The sequence below is a fragment of the Thermobia domestica genome, chromosome 14, assembly GCF_964235325.1.
Source record: "Thermobia domestica chromosome 14, izTheDome1.hap1.1, whole genome shotgun sequence".
Classification (NCBI taxonomy): Eukaryota; Metazoa; Arthropoda; class Insecta; order Zygentoma; family Lepismatidae; genus Thermobia; species Thermobia domestica.
The window spans coordinates 172,991,267-173,012,435 of NC_137467.1; the positions used below are offsets into that span (position 1 = coordinate 172,991,267).

General features: G+C 37.3%; 1 protein-coding gene across 1 annotated transcript in view; it reads left to right on the plus strand.

Annotated features, from left to right (window-relative positions):
* The first annotated feature begins 2,240 nt into the window (after positions 1-2,240).
* Positions 2,241-21,169, plus strand: part of Top3beta (DNA topoisomerase 3-beta) — a 50,746-nt gene continuing 31,817 nt past the window's right edge. The window contains exons 1-6 of the mRNA XM_081739198.1: positions 2,241-2,594; positions 7,527-7,669; positions 9,600-9,797; positions 11,848-12,015; positions 13,692-13,820; positions 19,202-19,320. Coding sequence (XP_081595324.1) covers positions 2,504-2,594; positions 7,527-7,669; positions 9,600-9,797; positions 11,848-12,015; positions 13,692-13,820; positions 19,202-19,320 — 848 coding nt within the window. The 5' untranslated portion in view covers positions 2,241-2,503. The remainder of the gene's footprint in view (positions 2,595-7,526; positions 7,670-9,599; positions 9,798-11,847; positions 12,016-13,691; positions 13,821-19,201; positions 19,321-21,169) is intronic.

Sequence of the window (21,169 nt, forward strand, 5' to 3'; positions counted from 1 at the left end):
GATTTGTAAATCTTTCTCTTCGTTCCCTCGAGCATAAAAGCCAACAACTTTAGATTTTGATGACATAATTTGAAACTTTCTCGGTAACTAAAACACGAAATGTTTCGTTTGAAATGTTAACGCACATCAGGCTTGTGAGACAGAAGTATAGTAGTTAGATATTTCATCTCATGTAACATTATTGAGATATATTTACTGCTAAACTATATCAAATATAAAAAGCTTAAAAATACACATAAAAAGAATTTCACACGCAAATCTGGCTACAACTCCTACATGCTAGTGAGTGGTACTAGACAATAGGGTTTCGGAAAATAATATTAGCGGTCTCTCAAATTGTTTTTGCAAGTTCATCTCGATCAAATTCACTTCTCCGAGTCCCAGTTGGGCTCACACCCACCTCTATACTAGAGTATATTTTTCTACAGCATGTAGAAAAGGCAATTAAAGCCCGATAATCACCTTCGTGTACGCCAGTAATTGTAGTAGCTAATAAATTCAACAATATCAAAAACCTTGAAAAATTCTTTTTAAGAAGGAAGAATGAAGAGAAAAAGAAACTGCTACACGTCATATAAACGTAACCCACTTTTACTCGGGTGCTATTTTCATCTGTCTTAATGCATTATTTTTCCCCTTTTTATTCCTTTGATGTATTTAAGAGTAATCATACATTTAATTTTACTGCTGTAGAGTACATGTTCTTATACAATTAAATTCAACATTTGAATGGAATTGCTGTCAACTGTTTTTACAAATCTGTTCAAGAATGTAGGAATTCTTGTTACTATTACTATTACTAACAATAATATCCTGTTATATCCTGACCAGCGAACGAGTGCGGGCGGCCGGTTTTGGAACTAAAATGCAAGCAGCAGTGTTTCTCACCGAGCTACTTGTAATGAATCTATCACAGTTATTTTTGTCCTGTTCGTAATAAACCACTTCACGCATATGCTCAAGTTAGGGGCAGATCCAGGGGGCGATCGGGGCGATTGCCCCCCCCAGAATAGGATATCTTTTATTTTAAAAATAAAACCTAAGAATTTTCACCTTTGTATTATAAATGTAAAATAAACCTAAAATAGCTAGGTCTTATTATTATTATTATTATTTTACGTTGCAGAAGTCAAATAATAAATTGCAAGAAATTACTTACATTGGCGTTCTTGCTTAAAAAAAATCCACCTTCGAAATCGCACGTGGCTATTTCTCTTCTAGAAATTGCAGACAATAGTTACTGCTTCTTTTCTAAAGTTGTTTTACTTTTTTTTTTTTTTTTTTGCAATACTTCTTACCTTGATTTGACTTTTAACGACCACCTCCCAAACATTCAGCCTGTATCCGCCCTTGGCTCAAGTTAAGACAGTTTCAAAAGTTATTGAAGTTATTTGCAGAATATCTTAAGTAACAAGCAAAAAACATCAAGAACAAAAAATATAACTCTATATTAACTTGCGAACAAACTAACGAGAGCAGCGTTTTACAGGTTTCTCCTGTTTTATAATGACATCGGATAAAACGTAATCAATTTTTATGCAATCTTTTTAATACACGGTAGAAGCTCACTGAATTGTCAATTGTGCTATGTTGTTCTTAAATTGGTAATTTCCATTCATATATCACTATTCACAATACATCTGCATTATTGCAGGAATGGTTCACTACAATCACATAACTTACGGCGTTCTTTATTACGCGGAAAGAGATTAGGCTATGCATAACATCTAAACTGCAACTTTTAAAAACCGTTGGATACACTGCAGAGTGGAACTCTCCGCTCCCCTGTCTTACCGCGCTTGCCAAGAAAATGATGTAAACACAACAGCAGCGCCATCCTCCCGAAACCGCACTGCTATCCTGGTCAGGTAATACTAAATAGTCTTCCTTCCTTGATTTGCTGGAGACCTGAAAGAATGCATAACGGCCTTACCAGTCTTCGCAAAATTTACGAAACGTAACGCAGGCAGAAACATGAAAAATTCAATTATACTTATTATCGCAAACTAAACGTGGAGTTTTCGTTTCATTCACGCAAACTGCTACAGAAAGTGGCCCACGTTGGCCTTTCCGTGAAAGATTTTAGCAGTAATTGTTAATATCTTCTGCCTGTTGAAATGTAATTAACTAACCTGAAAATTCAACTCCTCGGAACGGATCTAATGGATCATATTAAGTCCAATCAGAATTTGTTATTACTCGCAAGAGCATTTCATGCAGAAAAAGTTTCTTGTTGAATTGACTCATTGGCTTCAGTTGCTTTCCTTTGAGTCAAGAGTCAACTCTTACGACTTGAGACTTGATTCGTCGTCTTGAGATTTATTTATGTTCCGGCGGTCATATACCCGTGATGTGATTGAGAACATCTTATGTAGTACCGAAATTCAGACTAAAGAATTCTTTTCTAGCATTACAGTGGTTTTATAATAGAAACCAGCACGGTGCAGCGGTGTTCTAGTTTATTTTGTGAACTGTATTCGTATGTTGCATCGTTATTTTAATAATGAAAACGGCTCTTCTGGTGGCGGAAAAGCCTTCTCTTGCCGCATCGTTAGCAAGTATATTAAGCAACGGGAGAAATACAACAAGAAAAGGTGAGGAATTACACCAAAATATGAGATGGTACAATTAAAGTAAGAAAAATTAATTTGATTTCACATCTAAGTATAAATCATGTTGCTTGGTTGTCAAAGAGCAGACCGCTTGACAGCGGTAGTGGTAGATTTTTTTTTCTATGCACTAGACAGTAAGATGCAAATACTGTACACCTCCTCTGTTTAGATTAAGAATATTGAGGCCATTAATCAAATATATTTACATCGCGTTCCTTGGTGTGTAATTATATCCTAATGCTTTGAGATTTATTCAAGAAAGAAGGTCCTTTTGGTTATGGTTCCGTTGATGGCGGCCCATGATCGGAGAAGCATAAAATTGTTTTAAACGTTGTTTACATATCGTCGTGTTACTATATCTCACAATTGGGTATTATTTAGTTTCAGGTAACTTTCAAAACGTCTGCTTCAACTGGTATACTCACTCAGAAACAAGAAATTACACCCTATTAATTTTATGAAAATGGGTCAAAATTTCCCTAACCTTAAGCTAACCCGGGCTAAACTGCCACAGATATTGGCCCGGCTAAAACCCATATGAATCTGTTTTCAACGTTGTATTCCAACTAACTCGTTCCTACTTTCATATATTTTACCCATAATTACCCCTGTTGCATTTCTGGCGTTCACTGTTCACTATTAATCACAAATATTTTTTATTTCCATGCTTCTTTTGCTCCTTCCTACACCCGTATACATCAGTATAGTATTACTGCGCAAAATTAGTACCTTGGAACTGTTAAGCAGTGCGCAAAATTTCCAAGTCAGCCGCACTCGCCAATCCAAAACGATGGTCGCCAATATCTCACACATACAAATTATGATAGGCCCCTTCCCCTCGGCTTTTGGTTTGACAAAGAAAGAGATTACGTCAGGACATAAAATTCTAAAACCAGACAATTTGATTCAGGATAATGATTTTGAATTGGACAATTCACATACATGTTAAAAAAATATTACCTTAAGACTTCACATTCAATGTGTGTGGTGGACAAACACCGTGTGCGTGGTTTTTCTAGGGGTTCTCCCGTTTCCTCCCACTTTCTTCATTCCACCATTTCATTCGTTACTCATCATCATCTCCTTTAGCCTAGCCGGCATAAACTTGGGACGTAAAACTCAGATTTCATTTTTTTCACATTCAGTGACATTTATTTTCGTGCGAAACAGAACCGCGCAACCCTGTGAGTTTAGACAAAAACCATTCTTACTGAATACTGGTCGCCAGCTCTAAATTTGCAGTCGCCAATGGCAACCTGGCGACCGGAAATTTTGTGGCCTGTGTGAAGTGTTGCAAACTACACACTACTCATTAATGACTAAAACAATGCGCCCGATTAAATATCATGTCTTCCCAAAGGGCGAGGTTAAATTTATATGGAAGTCGCATAATCCGAGCGTTTTCCGTGGTCACTTTGTAGACTGCGTTCACATAGCACTTTATTATTTCTTCCATATGAAGTATTACGTTGTAAGGAGAACACTTTTAATTTCGTATTCTGTGAAACCTTCCGAAGATGGTGGTCCCGGATTAGACCCACATAAACCTATTTCAACACTGTATTATTATTTATTCGTTGTTATTTTAATATACCTCATTTAAAATTACTGCTTTTTCGTTTCCGTTGTTTACTCGTAACTTTTAGTCACAAATATTTCTTATTTTCATGCTTTCTTTGTTCTTCACTAGATACCTAGTCACCTGTATTGTATTACTGCGCAAAATTAGACCTCCTAACTGTTAAGTGTTACAAACTACGCACAAGTCTTTAGCTTCCCATATTTCCAACCAGCACTATAGACAACACACATCTTATTCGTATTCGATAGGGTTCTATAACAACGTTCCCCAATTCCATTGAGTTATAATAAAGAAAACAATCAACCTTGCTACTAACCCGTCTTCACTCCTAACGCTTACTTGGCATTATTATGTGCATCGAGTTGATAAAGAAAGAAAATCAACATAGCTACTAATCCATTTTCACCTGTGTGTGCGGACCAGCATTCGAGAGCCTTCCTACAGTATTATGTGAAAGAAACTTCGAAAGAGGGATTAGGGGCAGAACGCCGTATTAAATACATGTCCTGAGACATCAAAACTTACAAAACGCATTCAAAAAAAATTATAGGTTGCTACACAAGGACATACATACATTCATGAAATATGAATTTCTCTTAGCAGGAAATTCACACTTACTGCCTTGAAAAGTGTTTCGCAAGAAAAGAGTTGTATTAATGGGTGCAGACTAACCTAGTAGGGCTGAGTATAACTACAGCATCTGTATATATGGCATAATAACTGCTGTGCATAGAATACAAATTAACTTTAAAACACAAACCAACTTGTGCCATGTAGTCACTAAAAAGCATGAGTGCTGTCTAACCGACTCAGGGTAGAATGCAGTAGGGGGCCAGACGGTAGCATGTGATTGCACCTTTAGGGACCAGGCGCATCAGCGATGGTGAGTATATAAATAAACAAGGAAAAGTACTTTATATGACATAAAATACATACCTTGTGTGTGGCACAGCATTGCGACATATCTAACAGCATTTGTACATTGACTTCAGATAATACTACATTTTTTTTCGCATGGAGTACTACATGGTAAAAAGCACACTTTCCATTCATATTTCTACCTTACTATACATGTAGAAGGTGAGATACTGATTTTGAGTACGTAAAATTCTATTGTAAAGTCAAGCAATATATTTCTTTTGTTTATTTTACAAATTTGTGTGCTCATAAAATTGGATTGCACCCGGAATTTTGCCCCATTTCACCACATTTGGCTGAGATACAAATCCCCTCTTACCATTTTCCACACAGCATTCTGTGTGTTTCCCTCCATTAGTTCAGCCTACACATCCTAGGTTAGTTAATGAGGTATGGGTTTGAAACACAGCTCTATTGCCTGTTTACCTAATATCGGATTAATACCCGAATTCATATAGACCTAGTCCAGAATTTAACTTCATTTTTCTCCCTGAATAATCACCCTACACTGATGACCTTTATCACTTTTGTTTGTTCCACTCTCATGCTAACATTGTCTGATTCTGTTCATTTCACCGTAAATTTTGTATTTCGGGGTCACCATCTGCGGCGGTTTACCCCTTATTTCTACATAATTATACATGTGAGAGGAAAGATCCGGATATATTGTAGTTACCTATGCAATCCCATTGTGAAATCAATACCTATATTTCTTCCGCAGATTTTACAAATTCATACCCACTTAAAATAAGGTAGCGCCGCCCCCCTCCCCTCCCAAAGGGGCGATACGTTGTGGGACACTAGAGTGTTATAATCAATTGCCATTTTTGTCTCCTCTATTATATCATGCACTTTCTAGGTTAATTACTAAGACAGTCGGTTTGAAACTCTGAAACATTATGCTGTATTGTCAGTTTTCTTAATATGGCCTCACTACGTATCTTCATGTGGTTCAAGAGTATATCGATGACCTATATTATCTTTTTCGATTGTTTGTTGGTAGAATTTCGTATAATTCACTCTATTTACCCATGATTTTTTTTTTTTTTTTTTTTTGTTAGTTTTGTGGGAAACACCTGCAATCCTTTGTCGCAGAATAGGTCGAACATTTCAGCCTTAAGGGCGTTAAAATTGTGTCATATATAAAGAAATTCACTGTCAGTGTCTTAGAAAGTGTTTCTCAAAAAGGGATTTTCATTCCTTCGTGCAGATTCACTTTGGGAAAGTTTACCGTTTTGCATATAAATACTGCGTCGAGACCCATGCCATAAAATCTAGTTTAGAAAACTAACCAACCTGTGGCTGATGGTCCCACACGGAGGTGTGTCCGTAGGGAGCAGGCAAGATGGGAGACGGTGGTTGTCACAGGGTGCTTACCTCTGGTGTGTGGGGTTCCTGGTTCGATCCCCTGCCAAGTAAGTTTGTGGTGGGTGTTCTCAGGGTACTCCTATTTCCTCCCACTTTCTCATTCCACCAATTCCATTATCGTTCACTTGCATTAATCATCGTGCCCCTTAACCTAACAGGCAAAATAGTGGGACGTGAAACTGTAAGATTGTATATCATTTGAATTATCTGTAGGAGTAGGCGCATTAGTGACGGTGGGTGTCATAAATGAGACTGTCGCTTAAGAAGACTAGGTTAGGTTCGGCTAGTTGCTTTCACAATACATTCGCTGCAATTACCTAAACGATTTGTACAATTCCGACACTGCCTTAAAAAAAAAACTATGGAAGAATGAAAAATGAACCCTTGGCAGGAAAATAGAAATTTTAATTGTAAAGTGTGGTGTCAGAAGTTTGTTTATAAAGACAGCTGCAATGTAATTACTCTTAGCATTAATTCCCGGAATACATCTTAAGATGGTTTGTATGTGTGTTATAGTAGAATATAATGTATTCACGCAAAGACTAGTTGCTTGCATATTTTCAACAGTTTTTACTGACTTAGAATAGGACCTGTAGCACTCTAATCCTCTGCTATTTGCTTGCCTTCGCTTACGTCGGCTTCAGAATCCATTCCTTCAGAGAAGCTAAAGCCTAATGCAAGTTTTAGTAGTGAAAATATGAAGTTGCTAATAGAGTATGGGGCAGTCGGTGCCAAGAATAGAGTATTTATGCCAGGATACTTAACAGCTTTTTGTTTCATGGGCCAGCGACTCAGTGGCTGATAGCTCATCTGTGGTGCATTGGGTCTTTGGTTTGATTCCAGCTCGCACCAATTGTGTTGTGTGAATAAACACCATGTACGTGGGTTTACTCGGGGTTCTGTTTCATGCTACTTTCTTCATTCGGCCATTATTGTTGTCATCAACACCGCCTTCTTTAGCCTCCCTGCGGTATCGTCGGTCGTTAAACTTAAAAATATATAAATAATAAAACGGAAGTAATAATTTAATTGTTCTTTGTTTTAAGGGTTTAATGGAGCGTGCTCTGTCCACGAGTGGCCTGGTTCATTCAGAAATGAAAATATCCATTTTAAGATGACGTCAGTATGTGGTCATGTAATGACCTTGGATTTCACTGGAAAATACAACAACTGGGATCGAGTGGATCCCGTAAGTACCATCATATGTATAAACCTTTAAGTAACGATTTATAGTAAACTGAGTTAACTATAAACGAAGACAATCACAATAATAATAATAATAATAACAAATAAAAGTTAATCCAATCACAATGTGTCTCATCGTCGTTTTGGAATATTAAGACTTAATATGAAAATTTTCTTGAGTTTCTAGGATTAATAATCAAATTTCTAAGTTTTAATTTTTCAAAACAACGATAAAATACAGTGTGAATGGTTTAACGGGTTTTTCCTAGTGTTAGTGATTATCTTCGTTCATAGTGAGCGTACTCAGTTTACTATAAATCGTTACTTAAAGTTTTTTTTTTTTTTTAAGTTAATTTAATTTTATTTTTGACAGAAGATGTGTACGAGTGCTTCACAACTCCTGTTATTTCGTAATTTGTTTTCTAAGTAATGAAGTTGTCCTCTTCTCTCTTCTGGGGTAACCCTAAGTGAGAAATGCCACAATAGTTTTAGCGCAGCAGTTTAAGGGGTTACTGAAACTAGTGAAATAATTTAAAGAACGTTAAATTCTTACGGATACAGGGCTAGGAATATTTCATTAACAATTTCTGTTGTTTGTATATTAAATTGTTGTCGTTAAACTTATATATCTATATCTATCTATCTATATATATATATATATTTAGTGTTTAGTAATAATAAAAGTCTTTACACTAATCTCAACTGCTCAAAGTAAAATCCAATCGCAAACAGTTTCAGCGATAAATTTTCGCCATCATCAGTGTGTTTCATATTTTCAAGAATTGCATTGCTCGAAGGACTAGGTTAGGTTTTAGCTGAATCTACTTGTAGAGTTAACATTGGTTGGGTTTTTTGGATTTGCAGTTTTGCGTCTTTTTCAGCATCGAAGCTATATGAGACGTGGACCTACAGCTTAACGGGAGATTCGAACCATGTAGCCATAAGGGATGTTGATAAAGAATTTGACTGAGGTCTTCTTGTGGCTCCGGGTTCGATTCCCGTTGGAAAAACACAAAAAAATAATTTTACATTAATTCATTAATCATCCGTTTCTTTTAGACTAAAGGGTGGCTTAGTAGTAGAGCATTCGCCTCTGATGCATGAAGTCCTTGGTTCGTTCCCATCTCCCGACAAATGGATTTTATGGTGGACAAACAACGTGGGCGTTGGTTTTTTAGGGGTTTTCCCGTTTCCTCCCACTTTCTTCATTTCACCATTTCTTTCATTTCTCATCATCACCGTCTCATTTAGCCTAATCGGTATAAACGTGGGACTAAAATTTAAAGATTTTATTTGCTTTTTATTTCAATCATTCACCTCTATTAACTATCCGTTTCCATTAGATTAAAGACTATAATCATGGGACGTTAAACGAAAAAAAAAATCTTGTATTATAACCAGGATAGTGGGGCCGCGGTGGCTCAGTGGTAGAGCGTTCACCTCTGGTGCTTGGGGTCCCGGGTTCGATCCCAGCCCCCGCCAAGTGATGGACAAACACCGTGTGCGTGGGTTTTCTCAGGGTTCTCCCGTTTCCTCCCACTTTCTTCATTCCACCATTTCATTCATTACTCATTATCACCGTCTCCTTTAGCCTAACCGGCATAACCGTGGGACGTAAAACTCAAAGATTTCATTTCATTTCATTTTTTTTATAACCAGGATTGTCTTCCCATTACCAGTATCTAGACTTGAAGCAAATCAACATCTGAAGATCATAAAAAATCGCACTCATGATAGCAAATATTTATTGCTGGAACCGTTTACGATTGTAATTTACTTTGGATGCTTCAGGTGACCATCAGATTTTTGTTATTAGTATTTGGTGTGCATCCTGTTGTTTCATTAAGTAACTAATGCCTATAGTATTTCTTAAATGTGTGTAATGAAAATTGAATGTAGTTCCTTTCTGTATGTGTTACGATTCTTTTTTCCAGGCGGAGCTTTTCTACTGTACAACCGAGAAGAAGGAGGCAATGCCAAAGCTAAAGATGCCTCAGTTTTTAGCTCAAGAAGCCAAAGGTTGCGAATACTTGATCCTCTGGTTGGATTGTGACAAGGAAGGAGAGAACATCTGCTATGAAGTGATCAATGCTGTACAGAACAGCATGAGAAGAAATGTATATAGTAATGATGTAAGTTTAGTTCTATGAAGTACCGAGTAACCGAATTGTTATCGCGCGTATTTCCAGATTTATTATTCGTAGCTGGAGCACAAGGATCCATATGAGATAATTTGGGGGCTAGTTGAATTAAATAGAGGAATGGGTTAAGCAGGCTTGTATTTATGCATGGGGCATAGGAGCGGGGAAGGGGGGGGGGTCCAGAGCGGTATATGGAAAATTGAGATTGAAGTATGGTATGCGAAAAAGAAGAATCTGTCCACGAGAGAGAAATTTAGGGGAGATTATACTAAAAACAATGTTAGTGCTACAGCACGAACTAATTTTCTCGTTAAGGGGCCGTGGTGGCTCAGTGATGGAGCATTTACTTTCTGGTGTTTAGGGTCCCTGGTTCAATCCCAGCTCGCTTCAGGTGAACTTTCTGATGGACAAACACCGTGTGGGTGGATTTTCTCGGGGTTCTTCCGTTTTCTCCCATATTTTCATTCCACCATTTCATTCATTTCTAATCATCACCGTCTCCTTTAGAGTAGCCGGCATAACCGTGGAACGTAAAACTGAAAGATTTTCGTTCTCTTGTTACGATACTGTTAGCGCTAGAAGGAGTTGATATTGTTTATTGGTTGCCATCGTATTACGTGCATTTGGTTCTGTACGCCTCGCCCCGTTGTTAGTGACTCAATGTAAGCGGATTTGGAGCGGCCCCGTCTTCGATTCCCAATGGGACATCGGTCGAAAAAATATCAAAGCTTTCTCAGTTATCCTCAGTGAGGATTTCCTGAGTTTCCTTCATTCGCACCAAGCAAATGCCGGGATGGTACCTAACATACAGGCCACTTCTTTCCCTTTCCTCGGATAGTGTGATCGCCGACAGACGTCATCCCTCATACATGACGGGCTTACGTGGCCATAGATACCGAAAGCCCAGAAATCTAATTCCTAATCTCTTCTTAATCCTAGTAAGCGGATGTGGCGATATTGTCTAAGCCCACACAGAATATGAACAATTAAGTTGGAATGGGTGAGAGTTTTCTTGGGTTCAAGGGTATATAATACCTGAATACGGACCTATTTAAGAATGCCACAGCCAATAGTGATGGGAGTGGATCATCTGCTGACTGGAGCACATCATGGATGGAAAGAGTCGGTTGGTTTAGAAGTTTGTGTTTTCATTCCTTCTGTTACACCTTTATGAAGGACGCGGAGCCTCTATTAACATGGACTCTGAACCATGACTAATTGTTAAATCTGGTGCGGCTGGCGGGTACACAGACCATCATGCAAAAACTAGCCTTCATAATATAGGCCGTTTTCCCACTGCACTATATTGTCCCAAGTTGCTGGATTACAGGACCACACCATTGGCTCCGGTGTAAGTATACATAACATTTGGATCATTGATTTTGGAGTTCAACATCCTTTTTCAGCATCGAACGTATATAAGACAGGGAGCTCCCACCGAGAATCAAAACAGGATCTTCCGCGTCGAGGAGCTCTATCACTACTTTTCATTGAGAACTAATACGAATCAGGTAAATTCCAACCATTCTTCATCTGACTAATCTTGCCTTTCATGTCGAATGTGACTAGTTATTCCTTGGACCCCTACTTTTGTGGGTATGGGCTCTGAATGAAATATTTTCCTGAAATAAATACATTACCACTGTAAGGTTTAGTTACATGGTATGTTCTGAATCTTTATTTTATTCTCCATATAACGGATTTTATTACGTATGTCTTCAGAGGTATTTTCACCTGATCTACAATGACAGGAAAATACTATATAATTTTCTTAAAATGAGCGTGCTCTGCTGTGGACAACATTGTGTCGATAAATATGCTTGAAATTCTCACATTTCGTTCCACATTCTTAATTCTGCTATTTCCGTAATCGTTCGTGTACGTAAGTACATAAACGTAAGGGGGAAAAAAAGTAAAGATTTAGTTTTGTTTCATTTTGGAAACGAAAATAGGAATTCCAAAATCAAGAAATTAAACAAACCAACCAGTCATATGTGTAAGTTCTGTTCGTTGTCTTAATCCTGTTCTACTTCTTTCTCAGGTTGTGTATCGAGCTCATTTCTCGGCTATCACGGAGAAAGATGTGAAAGCAGCAATGGCCAATCTAGGAGTTCCAAATGAAAACGAGGCCAGAAGCGTAGATGCCCGTCAAGAGCTTGATCTAAGGATCGGTTGTGCATTTACTCGTTTCCAGACCAAGTATTTCCAGGTATGTGATTTTTGTGATGAGGAGATCGTGTCCTATATTCCTTTAGACATAATTTTTGTATGCAGAGCAATAAGATTAATGTACTTGACACATTTTAGAAGCACATTGTTAATATTTTGGCTATCGATGAAGTTTTAAAAGAATTTGGCTTACCAAACCTTCCGTATATATTTACCCAGTCTGTCCATCCGGGAGATACAGACGCATATTGTTAATATTGTTGCTATCCATGAAGATTTAAAGGAATTTGGCTTATTTTTATTTTCTTATATGTAACCAATTATTATCACCAGCCTCATAAGCTATCACAAACTAAATTGAGTGAAGTCTATCAGCCAATTGCGTAAAGACATATAATGAATCCATGTGACGAATGGAATAGCGGAGTGCAAAAGGCAAGATGTGATAAATAAATAAATAGTAAACTAACATTCTTCTAGCATGGCTTTAAATTTGATACTGTTAATCATTACCAACACACAACTACTAATGAAAAACAAAAAGCACAACTCGCGTGGAAATCAGATCAAGCGAAACATAGGGCAAAATTGTATTGCGGGCCAGCGATTACCCATCTTGCTCCAATTGATGATAAGGTATACGAATAACAAAAATTATAAACCAAGCCAGTAGAACATATAATATTAAGAATAATAATGTAAGCAATTTCTGAGTATATTACTAGATAATGAAGACATAAATTTAGAGATTTCTTTTCATTTTGTAAGACGACATATATTGAAATCTAGTGTTTTAGCCTTAAAAAAAGAAGTCAGGAATTTCATAGAATCTTAAATCTCCTGCTGAAAAAGTGAGAGAATACACAATCGGTCTTTTGATGTAGCAGAGCTAATGCTGAGTACATCATTATCATGCGAGCTTCGACAGCAATAAACTCGACAGACTTGGGCTTCGACAACTCGACAGATTGTTGAGTTTCGTTTCCGCTAGTTCAGGAGTAATTGTTGTTTTTGTGATGTTTAATGGAGTGGTGGTAAAACGTATTCAGGAGTTGAATGTTAGAAAATAAATTGTATAAAGTTTGATTATCACACTAGACATTAATCCTGTAACCAGTAATTAAATATAAAGCTGCTACAAAATGTCAATCAGTAACCGCCGCGATTTATATATAATTAAATCTACATCTAAGTCTCATGTAAAGATTACCGGTATGTTGATGATTGTCTTTGATTGGGATGACGACATCTACGAAAAATTTATTCTGAAAAGACAAATAAATAGATTCTAAAGACATAACGAAAAGACACCTGTATTTGACATGTTAGACCAGAAGCGATTGATTCTGACAACTGGTTATTTTTGTTCGACAGTGCACCGCATTACAGCGCGATCATCGTTAGAGAGTTTTTAACAAAGGAAAGTGTGATTGGTTTATCACCCTCCTTATTTGTCAGTCTTGGCACACACTAATTACGTTTTGTTTCCTACCCTTCAGGTTATTCTCGTGATCACATATATGTGTTATTCTTTCAGATACTTTAAAGAGCATTTCGGATATATGGAAGTAATGACTATGTAATTCGTATTAAATTGTAGTGTAGAATGAATGCATATGATTGGGAATTTATTTACTATGCATTTCAGTTAAGTAGAGATCCCTTTGATAAATCATGCCCTGCTTAATAATTGAAGAAATGATTGTTTCGTTACAGGGAAAATATGGTGATTTGGATGCGTCACTTATCTCTTACGGTCCATGTCAGACCCCAACTCTTGGTTTCTGTGTGCAAAGGCATGATGAAATCCAGACGTTTAAACCCGAGACCTATTGGGTGCTACAGGTACGTAATTAACCTTTAACTCTGAGTGGTGTAAAATGAATTACAGCAGTGGTAGATGATGCTACCAATTTATATGTCTGGATATATTTAGACAAATTATTACTTACTAGTGTCAGGTAGTTTAAAAAATGTTGAGCATTTTGCACAAAAGATTGTGTTAATGTTCCAAATATTAGGGTATATGAGTCGCAGCGGGTCAAGCGTAACGTCATTTGACAGCTGACAGTTGAAACTAGTACACAAAATGGAGAAAAGTGTTGAAATTCTTATAATTAGGGGTAAGGTATTGCGCCTTAAAGATGAGTGAATTTTCCGCAAAACTGTGTTACATTTTACAATTTTATTTCGATAAAGGCGAAAATGTTACGCAGGCCCATGAAGATATTTGTGCTGTTTATAGGGAAGATAGGTTAGCAACAGCCAAAAGATAGTTCAGTCGCTTTCCTTCTGGAAATTTCGATGTTCCTTGCAGTAGATGAAGTCAAGTACAGTCAAGTAAGCAGTGATGATATCACAATGACGTAAACATCCATCACCGAATAGTGTTAAACCATTTAGAGAAAGCAGGCTACAAAAGGAAGCTCGACGTTTGGGTGCTACACGATCTAACTAAAAAAAAGGTTAATTTCTATCTGCGAATTTCTACTGAAACGTAAAGAACTCGAGTCATTGCTAAAGTGGTTGATCACGAGTGATGAAAAGTGGATGGCCCACGACAACAGTGTGCGAAAACAATCGTGGTCGAAGCGAAGAGAAGCTCCACAGTAGATTGCAATGCCCAGTAAGGTTATGTTGTGCGTTTGGTGGGATTGGAAGGGTATCGTGCATCACCAGCTACTGCTGCTAGGCAGAACAATATACTTGTACTTATACTGTTGACAATTAGTACAAGTCAAATCAAGAGAAATAACCGGAGTTCGTCAGAAAAAGGGTGTCATATACCACCACACTGACAACGCGAGACAGCATACAACTTTAACGATCCGTCAAAAGTTCAGAAAACTTAACTGGGAGGTTTTAATGCATCCACCGTATAGTCCAGACCTGGCACCGTCACTGTCATTTGTCTCGATCTCTGCAGTACTCCGTGAATGGTGTTAAGCCTATTTCAAAATAGGCCTGTGGAAGCCGCTTATCACGATTTTTTGATCAAAAACCTCACAAGTTCTATAGCGACGGGATTGTAGTGGTGTCGGAAAAATGTCACAAGGTCATCGAACAAACTTAATTTTGACTTCCAAATGCTGCTCAATACTTTTTAGACAACCTGATTTTTAAATAGTAAAATTGTAGTTTATACCAGCCGGTATGGAATGGTTACACTACAAATAGATCTGATAGCTTGACTTTTTCCAACATTGTTCTGGTATTTGTTGATAATGGTAAATAGACAAAAATTAAATATTGATTATTCCATAATTACAGGACTAGAACTTGGAGTGGTGCTGTAATACTATAGATCTTTTGAAAGTTTGGTAGTTTGGTGATAAAGAAGCTGTTCTATGACATGTAATTTCTCCTACGATCTGTGGACTAGCGAACCTTGCCAGCTTCAACTCCTAGCTTCAGAGGTTACAAAACAAAATCAATCATTAATTCTAAGCATTTCCAATCAGAATGTCCACCTTTTGTATTGTCTTTACAAAACTACCAGCAGATAGCGGATCAATCGGGACTTTAGATATATATCATCAAAAACACAGAAAAGTGGCCGTGTTTCTCGTATCTCCACTTGAAAAGAGATGAAAATGAAAATGAAGTGAATTTTCTAGTTTCGCGTCCCATTCTTATGGCTTTTAGGCCAGGGGAGAGGCGTAATTAATGCAGAGGCAGATCCAGGAAGGACTTCGAGAGGTGTGGGGGATTGTAATACTGCTACTTACAGCTACTTTTAAGAGCTCCAAACTTTGGGATGGGTTTTATTTATATATAAAATAAGAAAGTTTCCTCTTGTGGGGCGGGATCCGCCCCTGAATTAATAAAATGGTTATTATGAAGGAATCGTTGGAATGAGAATGTAGGAGCAAAGAGGAGAACACCGAGAAAACCTGCTCACAATATTGTCGACCAAACACATGGATCGGACCAAGCAAGAACGCCTCGCACCAGAGGTTATCATTCAATCATTGAGCCTTCGTGCTCCCCTACTTTGGAATTTATGTTCCGATGAGCCAACCGAAACCGTGATTTTTTTTTGTTTTTTTTTTTACTCCAAGATATTATAGGAATGTTCTAAAAATGGCGCCCACGGACTACAAAACATTATTCTACAAGTGAAAATAAAGCGAAAAATGTATATAATTATATACCTTTCGGGTCCTCATCTGAAGACGCAAATTGCACTATGTGGCAACGTTGCAGATAAAGAACCTCAGAGAAGATCTACCAATCCATCAAATAGTTACATCGATTCTTTCCAGATGGCAGTTAAAGTCGATAGACATTGACGCTAGCATCATTTATTAGCGTAACAATCGGCGTAACTGCTTAATGGATTCGAGTAGCAATGCTAATGGTTCCAAGTTAATTTGCGACGTTGCCACATAGTGAAATTTTAATTCCCTATGCTGGCTGAAGGAGGCCCCGGAGGGTATATCATTATATAGCATTTTCGCTTTATTTTGACATGAATAGCAGTCTGTTGTCCGTGGGTGCCATTTTTAGAACACCTGATATATAGATATAGATATATACAGTAAAACCTGTCAACTTGGCCACCTCTCTAAGTTTGCTACCTGCTCATCTTGACCTGATTCGTCTTGAAGCTGCATTCTCCCATAAGACATTCGTTACTTATTACTCTGTAAGTTGGCCATCTATCTATCTTGGAAGTTGACCGCATTGAAGCAATGTTTACTCTATGATGATAAGGATAAATTTACCTGCCTAACCCGAGTTGGACTAGCGTTCTTTTGGCACACTGTGTCAGATTCGTTTTCCAGTGCTAGCACAGAATTTTATGCGTTGACCAATCATCGCGAGGCAAATGTACTGAAAAGTGGCTTAACAGTAGGGGCTACTTGAATTTATAAATGAAAGAAGTAAGTTGTCAACGTAGCAAAGAGCACAATTTCAGGGTGTCTACCAATCAGACAATGTCAGGGAATTTGCAGGGTCAGGGAAAGTCAGGGAATTTCATTGTGTGTCAGGAAAAAATCTTTCCCAGGCTGTGAGGGGTGAAGGAGTGCCACTAAAATAGTCATAAATTACAGGTAAATGAATTGGTTAGTTTGTACGTTTGTAGATATTGTATAAGCATATAAACAATGATGAAAACTTACAGTTCACTTTAAATATAAGTTATTTTTCATGAGCTATACTAAGAAAAAAAGAATGACAGAGTCAGGGAGAATTATAATTTTGTCAGGGAAAGTCAGGGAATTTGATTATGTTTGCTTGGTAGCAGGGTTGGCAAAAACCATGGTTTTTATTAAAAAAACCAAAAAACCGGTTTTTTTGGTTTAAACCAGGTTTTTTTGGTTTAAACCAGGTTTTTATGGTTTAAATGATTTGCTCTATATATTCATATCATATATGGACAGAAATAAGTTTGTTTCGCCTTAATGTTATTATGCAACAACCGAGTTATGCTGGAAGGGGTCACATAAGCTTAAAGCGGAATAAAAACCGCTTCTCGAGTTACATCCGAGAGAAATTGTCCTCCATTTGAACTCGGAATCAGGACTAATTGGCCACAAATGCGATACGTCTGCCGACTCACTCATGAATGAATCCTGATAAAAAACGTTGTACTGATCTTTACATGCTTCTTAATATAACTGTCAAGAGTCATTTCAGAAGGACAAAAAGATAAACAGTTGCACAAGTGAAACCATTACACAGAATTACATATGGACAATTTCAAAGGACTACGGAGTACAGAAGAACTAATTTAGTTCAAGTTAGTTAACAACGACTTTTATTGGTCCAAATTAAAGAAATACAACGACTTAATTTGCATATCAGTAAGGAAATTGAATAAAGATACGAATTATTTGAGTCCACTTTAGCTCAGACTCAGTTATACATAAATAGATACCAAAGATACTTATTTCACTAAATGCCTCTAGTGGGGTCTGTATGACCCCCCCCACACACACACAAAGTACGGCATTTTCGATGTATTTTATCAATAGTAAACATTGAAACGAAACAATATTTAGAATTTTTCTTCGATTGCAATTACATAACAATAATAACAACTACAAAAAAATCAAAATAAACATTTATAAACTTGTAAAAAAAAAAGTTGCTTTTGTAGTATAATCTTTTTGAGTAATGAATGGGGAATTTAGGTCTGAATATAATACGAATAATATACGGGAGTGAAACGTGATAACCCACATATGTGTGTTTATCAAGATTTTACAAACACTTACACTTTTACGAACATTTTTTTTGTTTTTTGGTTTAAACCAGTTGGTTTTTTTGAAAAAACCAGCTGGTTTAAACCTTGGTTTAAACCATGGTTTAAACCACCTTGGTTTAAACCAGCCAACCCTGCTTGGTAGACACCCTGAATTTAGCAACTATCAGAAATAAAGGACTGTGTAGAAAGAAAATTAGGAATAATAGTGTTGAGAATCGATGAGCTGATCAATTTTAGTGAATCGAACAGGCGTCACCTGACTGACCATAGTTATTCATGGGCGTAATGCCCCTTTTTATTTATTTATTTATTTATTTATTAGGTAACTAAGTATCTAGTCAACTACCTAACAGAGTTCAACTTCGTTGTGACGACTTGCATGGGCGTAATTATGGAATGAGTTTGGGTCGAAATATTCAGCTTTTAAGTATCCCATGAGTTGGTTAGAGTGATTCTGGGATCGATTCCTGTCCGGTTTTTTCGGTGTCCACCGAGCGTCGTGAGGCTAACTGGGGAGCCACGTGAATAAAAGATGTGACGACCACTAGGTCTAGAAAACTCCCGGTGCACCTGTTAGAAACAGGGCGACGCAGCACGCTGACCACGTATTCGACGCTAATATGGACTTAGCGCAGCCGGTCACTAACAGATGGCATTGGAGCGGCTAAGGCCCATAAGGGCTGTTATGCCAGTGGTTAGTTAGTTAGTTTTTATGAGTTTCATTGAGGAAATAGTTTTGATTTTTTGTTCTGCGTCCTTATACAACATCCGAGGTTATGAAGGACGGGACTCATTATTAACATGGCTTCGAACCGCTTGGAACCAAAACTGCCACTTGAACCCGGATCAATTGACCCTTTTCCACCATTCTATCTCGTCTTCAAGACAGTTGGATCACAAGATCACGCCATCGGCCCCGGGATTTAGAATAATTAATAGGCATTTCTGTTTTCGACAGGTAGAAAATCATCCAAGTGGAGGTATAAAATGTTTATATTATTCTTTTCCATAGGTGGTGGTTCAGACAACTGAAGGCCGTGAGGTGACCTTAGACTGGGATCGCGTCAGATGTTTTGATAAGGACATTGCCACCATGTTTCTACAACAAGTAAAAGAATGCAAAGAAGGCAGGTAATTAAAAAAAAAAAAAAAAAAAGATTCATGATCTTAAACTTGGAAGATATTGTAAGTTGTGTTTAGAAGAAAGTACAGGGTGTCCAATATACAACGCAACCCGGAGTATGGGATAGTAGAGCTTTTGAATCTGAAGTGATACACAAATAATGGTTATACCGAAATGAAGCCTTGTTCATGCATATATTTTTAAATTAGGAAGCAACGATTGAAGTACACTAGGAACCACACAGTGTTGCCAGATGTAACCGAAGGTGTAAATCTTTTTTTTTTTTCCAAAACATGTAAATTAACTCATACGTATGGATGTTCTGTCTTTAATTTTCAGTTTGTTTAATTGGAGTAGCTTGAAAACTATAGAGCAGAAAAAAGAATTTTTCATTTCCACCGATAACTAATCGGATGCTGGGAGTATCCTCTGTTTTGATTCAAACACTGGTTCACATGTTTCATCAGGTTGGCAGCAACTTTACGAAGATTAGAAGTGTTAATGTTCTAAATGGCACTGCGTTTGTTTTCTTTTTTTAAGCTTAACGTTCCCCGATTATGTACCGAGGCTAAGGGACACGAAAAAGTCTGTTATGGGTAATGTTGCTACTTGTAAGTTTTGTACTTGTAATTACTAAATGTTCCATTTTCAGTACTGAGCTCCCTCGTGGCTAAGCGGTTAGCGTACGCGCCTTTCACCTGAGAGACCTATGTTAGATTTCCAGCGGGAACTTATGTGGGTCGGATCGCGCGTTAAACTGTAGGTCCGCGTCTCATATAGCCTCGCTGCTGAAAGGGACCCTAAACTCAAAATCAAGTGAAGCCATTTTCAGTACTGAGGCCATGTGAACCTTTCTTATTGTTTAATGCATAACATTCGATCTCGCATCAGAGATTGCACCTGAAACCGTCATGTTAATCATACTAAGATTTAGGAGGCTGAAAGATAGCTTCAGATTGATTGATTTTTGAGTTTTACGTCCCGTTCAGCAGCGAGGTTATATGAGACGTGGAACTACTGATTAACGTGGAATCCAAACCACATGAGCTCCCGCCGGGAATCGAACCCGGGTCTCCCGCGCCAAAGGCGCGCATGGTAACCGCCTAGCCACGAAGGAGTTCAAGATAGCTTCAGATCTAGGTGTGGATGATAATTGTGAAAGAAAAGTCTTGATTAGTTCGTAATCACAACAAAGACATGTCAAATAGTACATTAAGGAGAAACAAGAGTTTTCCTTCTGATAGAGACAAAAATTTTCCGTATACTATAGAGTTTTGCAGAAGCCGAAACTTAAAAATCAACATATATATATATATATATATATATATATATATATATATATATATATATATATATATATATACACACATTCGAAGCTTTCTACATAAGGACTACAAATCGAAAGTCGAATATGGATAAAGGAAATTTTCTTCGTAGGTAGTTGAAAACTTCGACCAATGAAATATTTAGGTGTTATGAAAGACTCTTTGTTCTTTTAAGAAAGAATTATTGTGTGATTATGAGTTTACGAATTTATTAATACAACTTTTACCACTCAAAATAAGAAAGAACACGATTTTTGCCGTGAATTCGGGTAAATTAAAAGTTCTGTCAAACTGTTTCGATGTTCGTTAACATCTTTGGTCAATGACTTTTATTAGCTGCTAAATTGGAACATCTGAGTGTGTTCCTACTTTCCTGAGAATCTTTCTGAAAGAAGTAGTAAATGAAATAGTCGCTTCTGAAACTGTGATGAACTTGTAAAATAAATAATAATAATAAAGACACATTCCTTAACTTATTTGATTTTAGTGTCTATAATTCCAGTCTTTTATCTAATCTTTTTTTTTTTTTTTT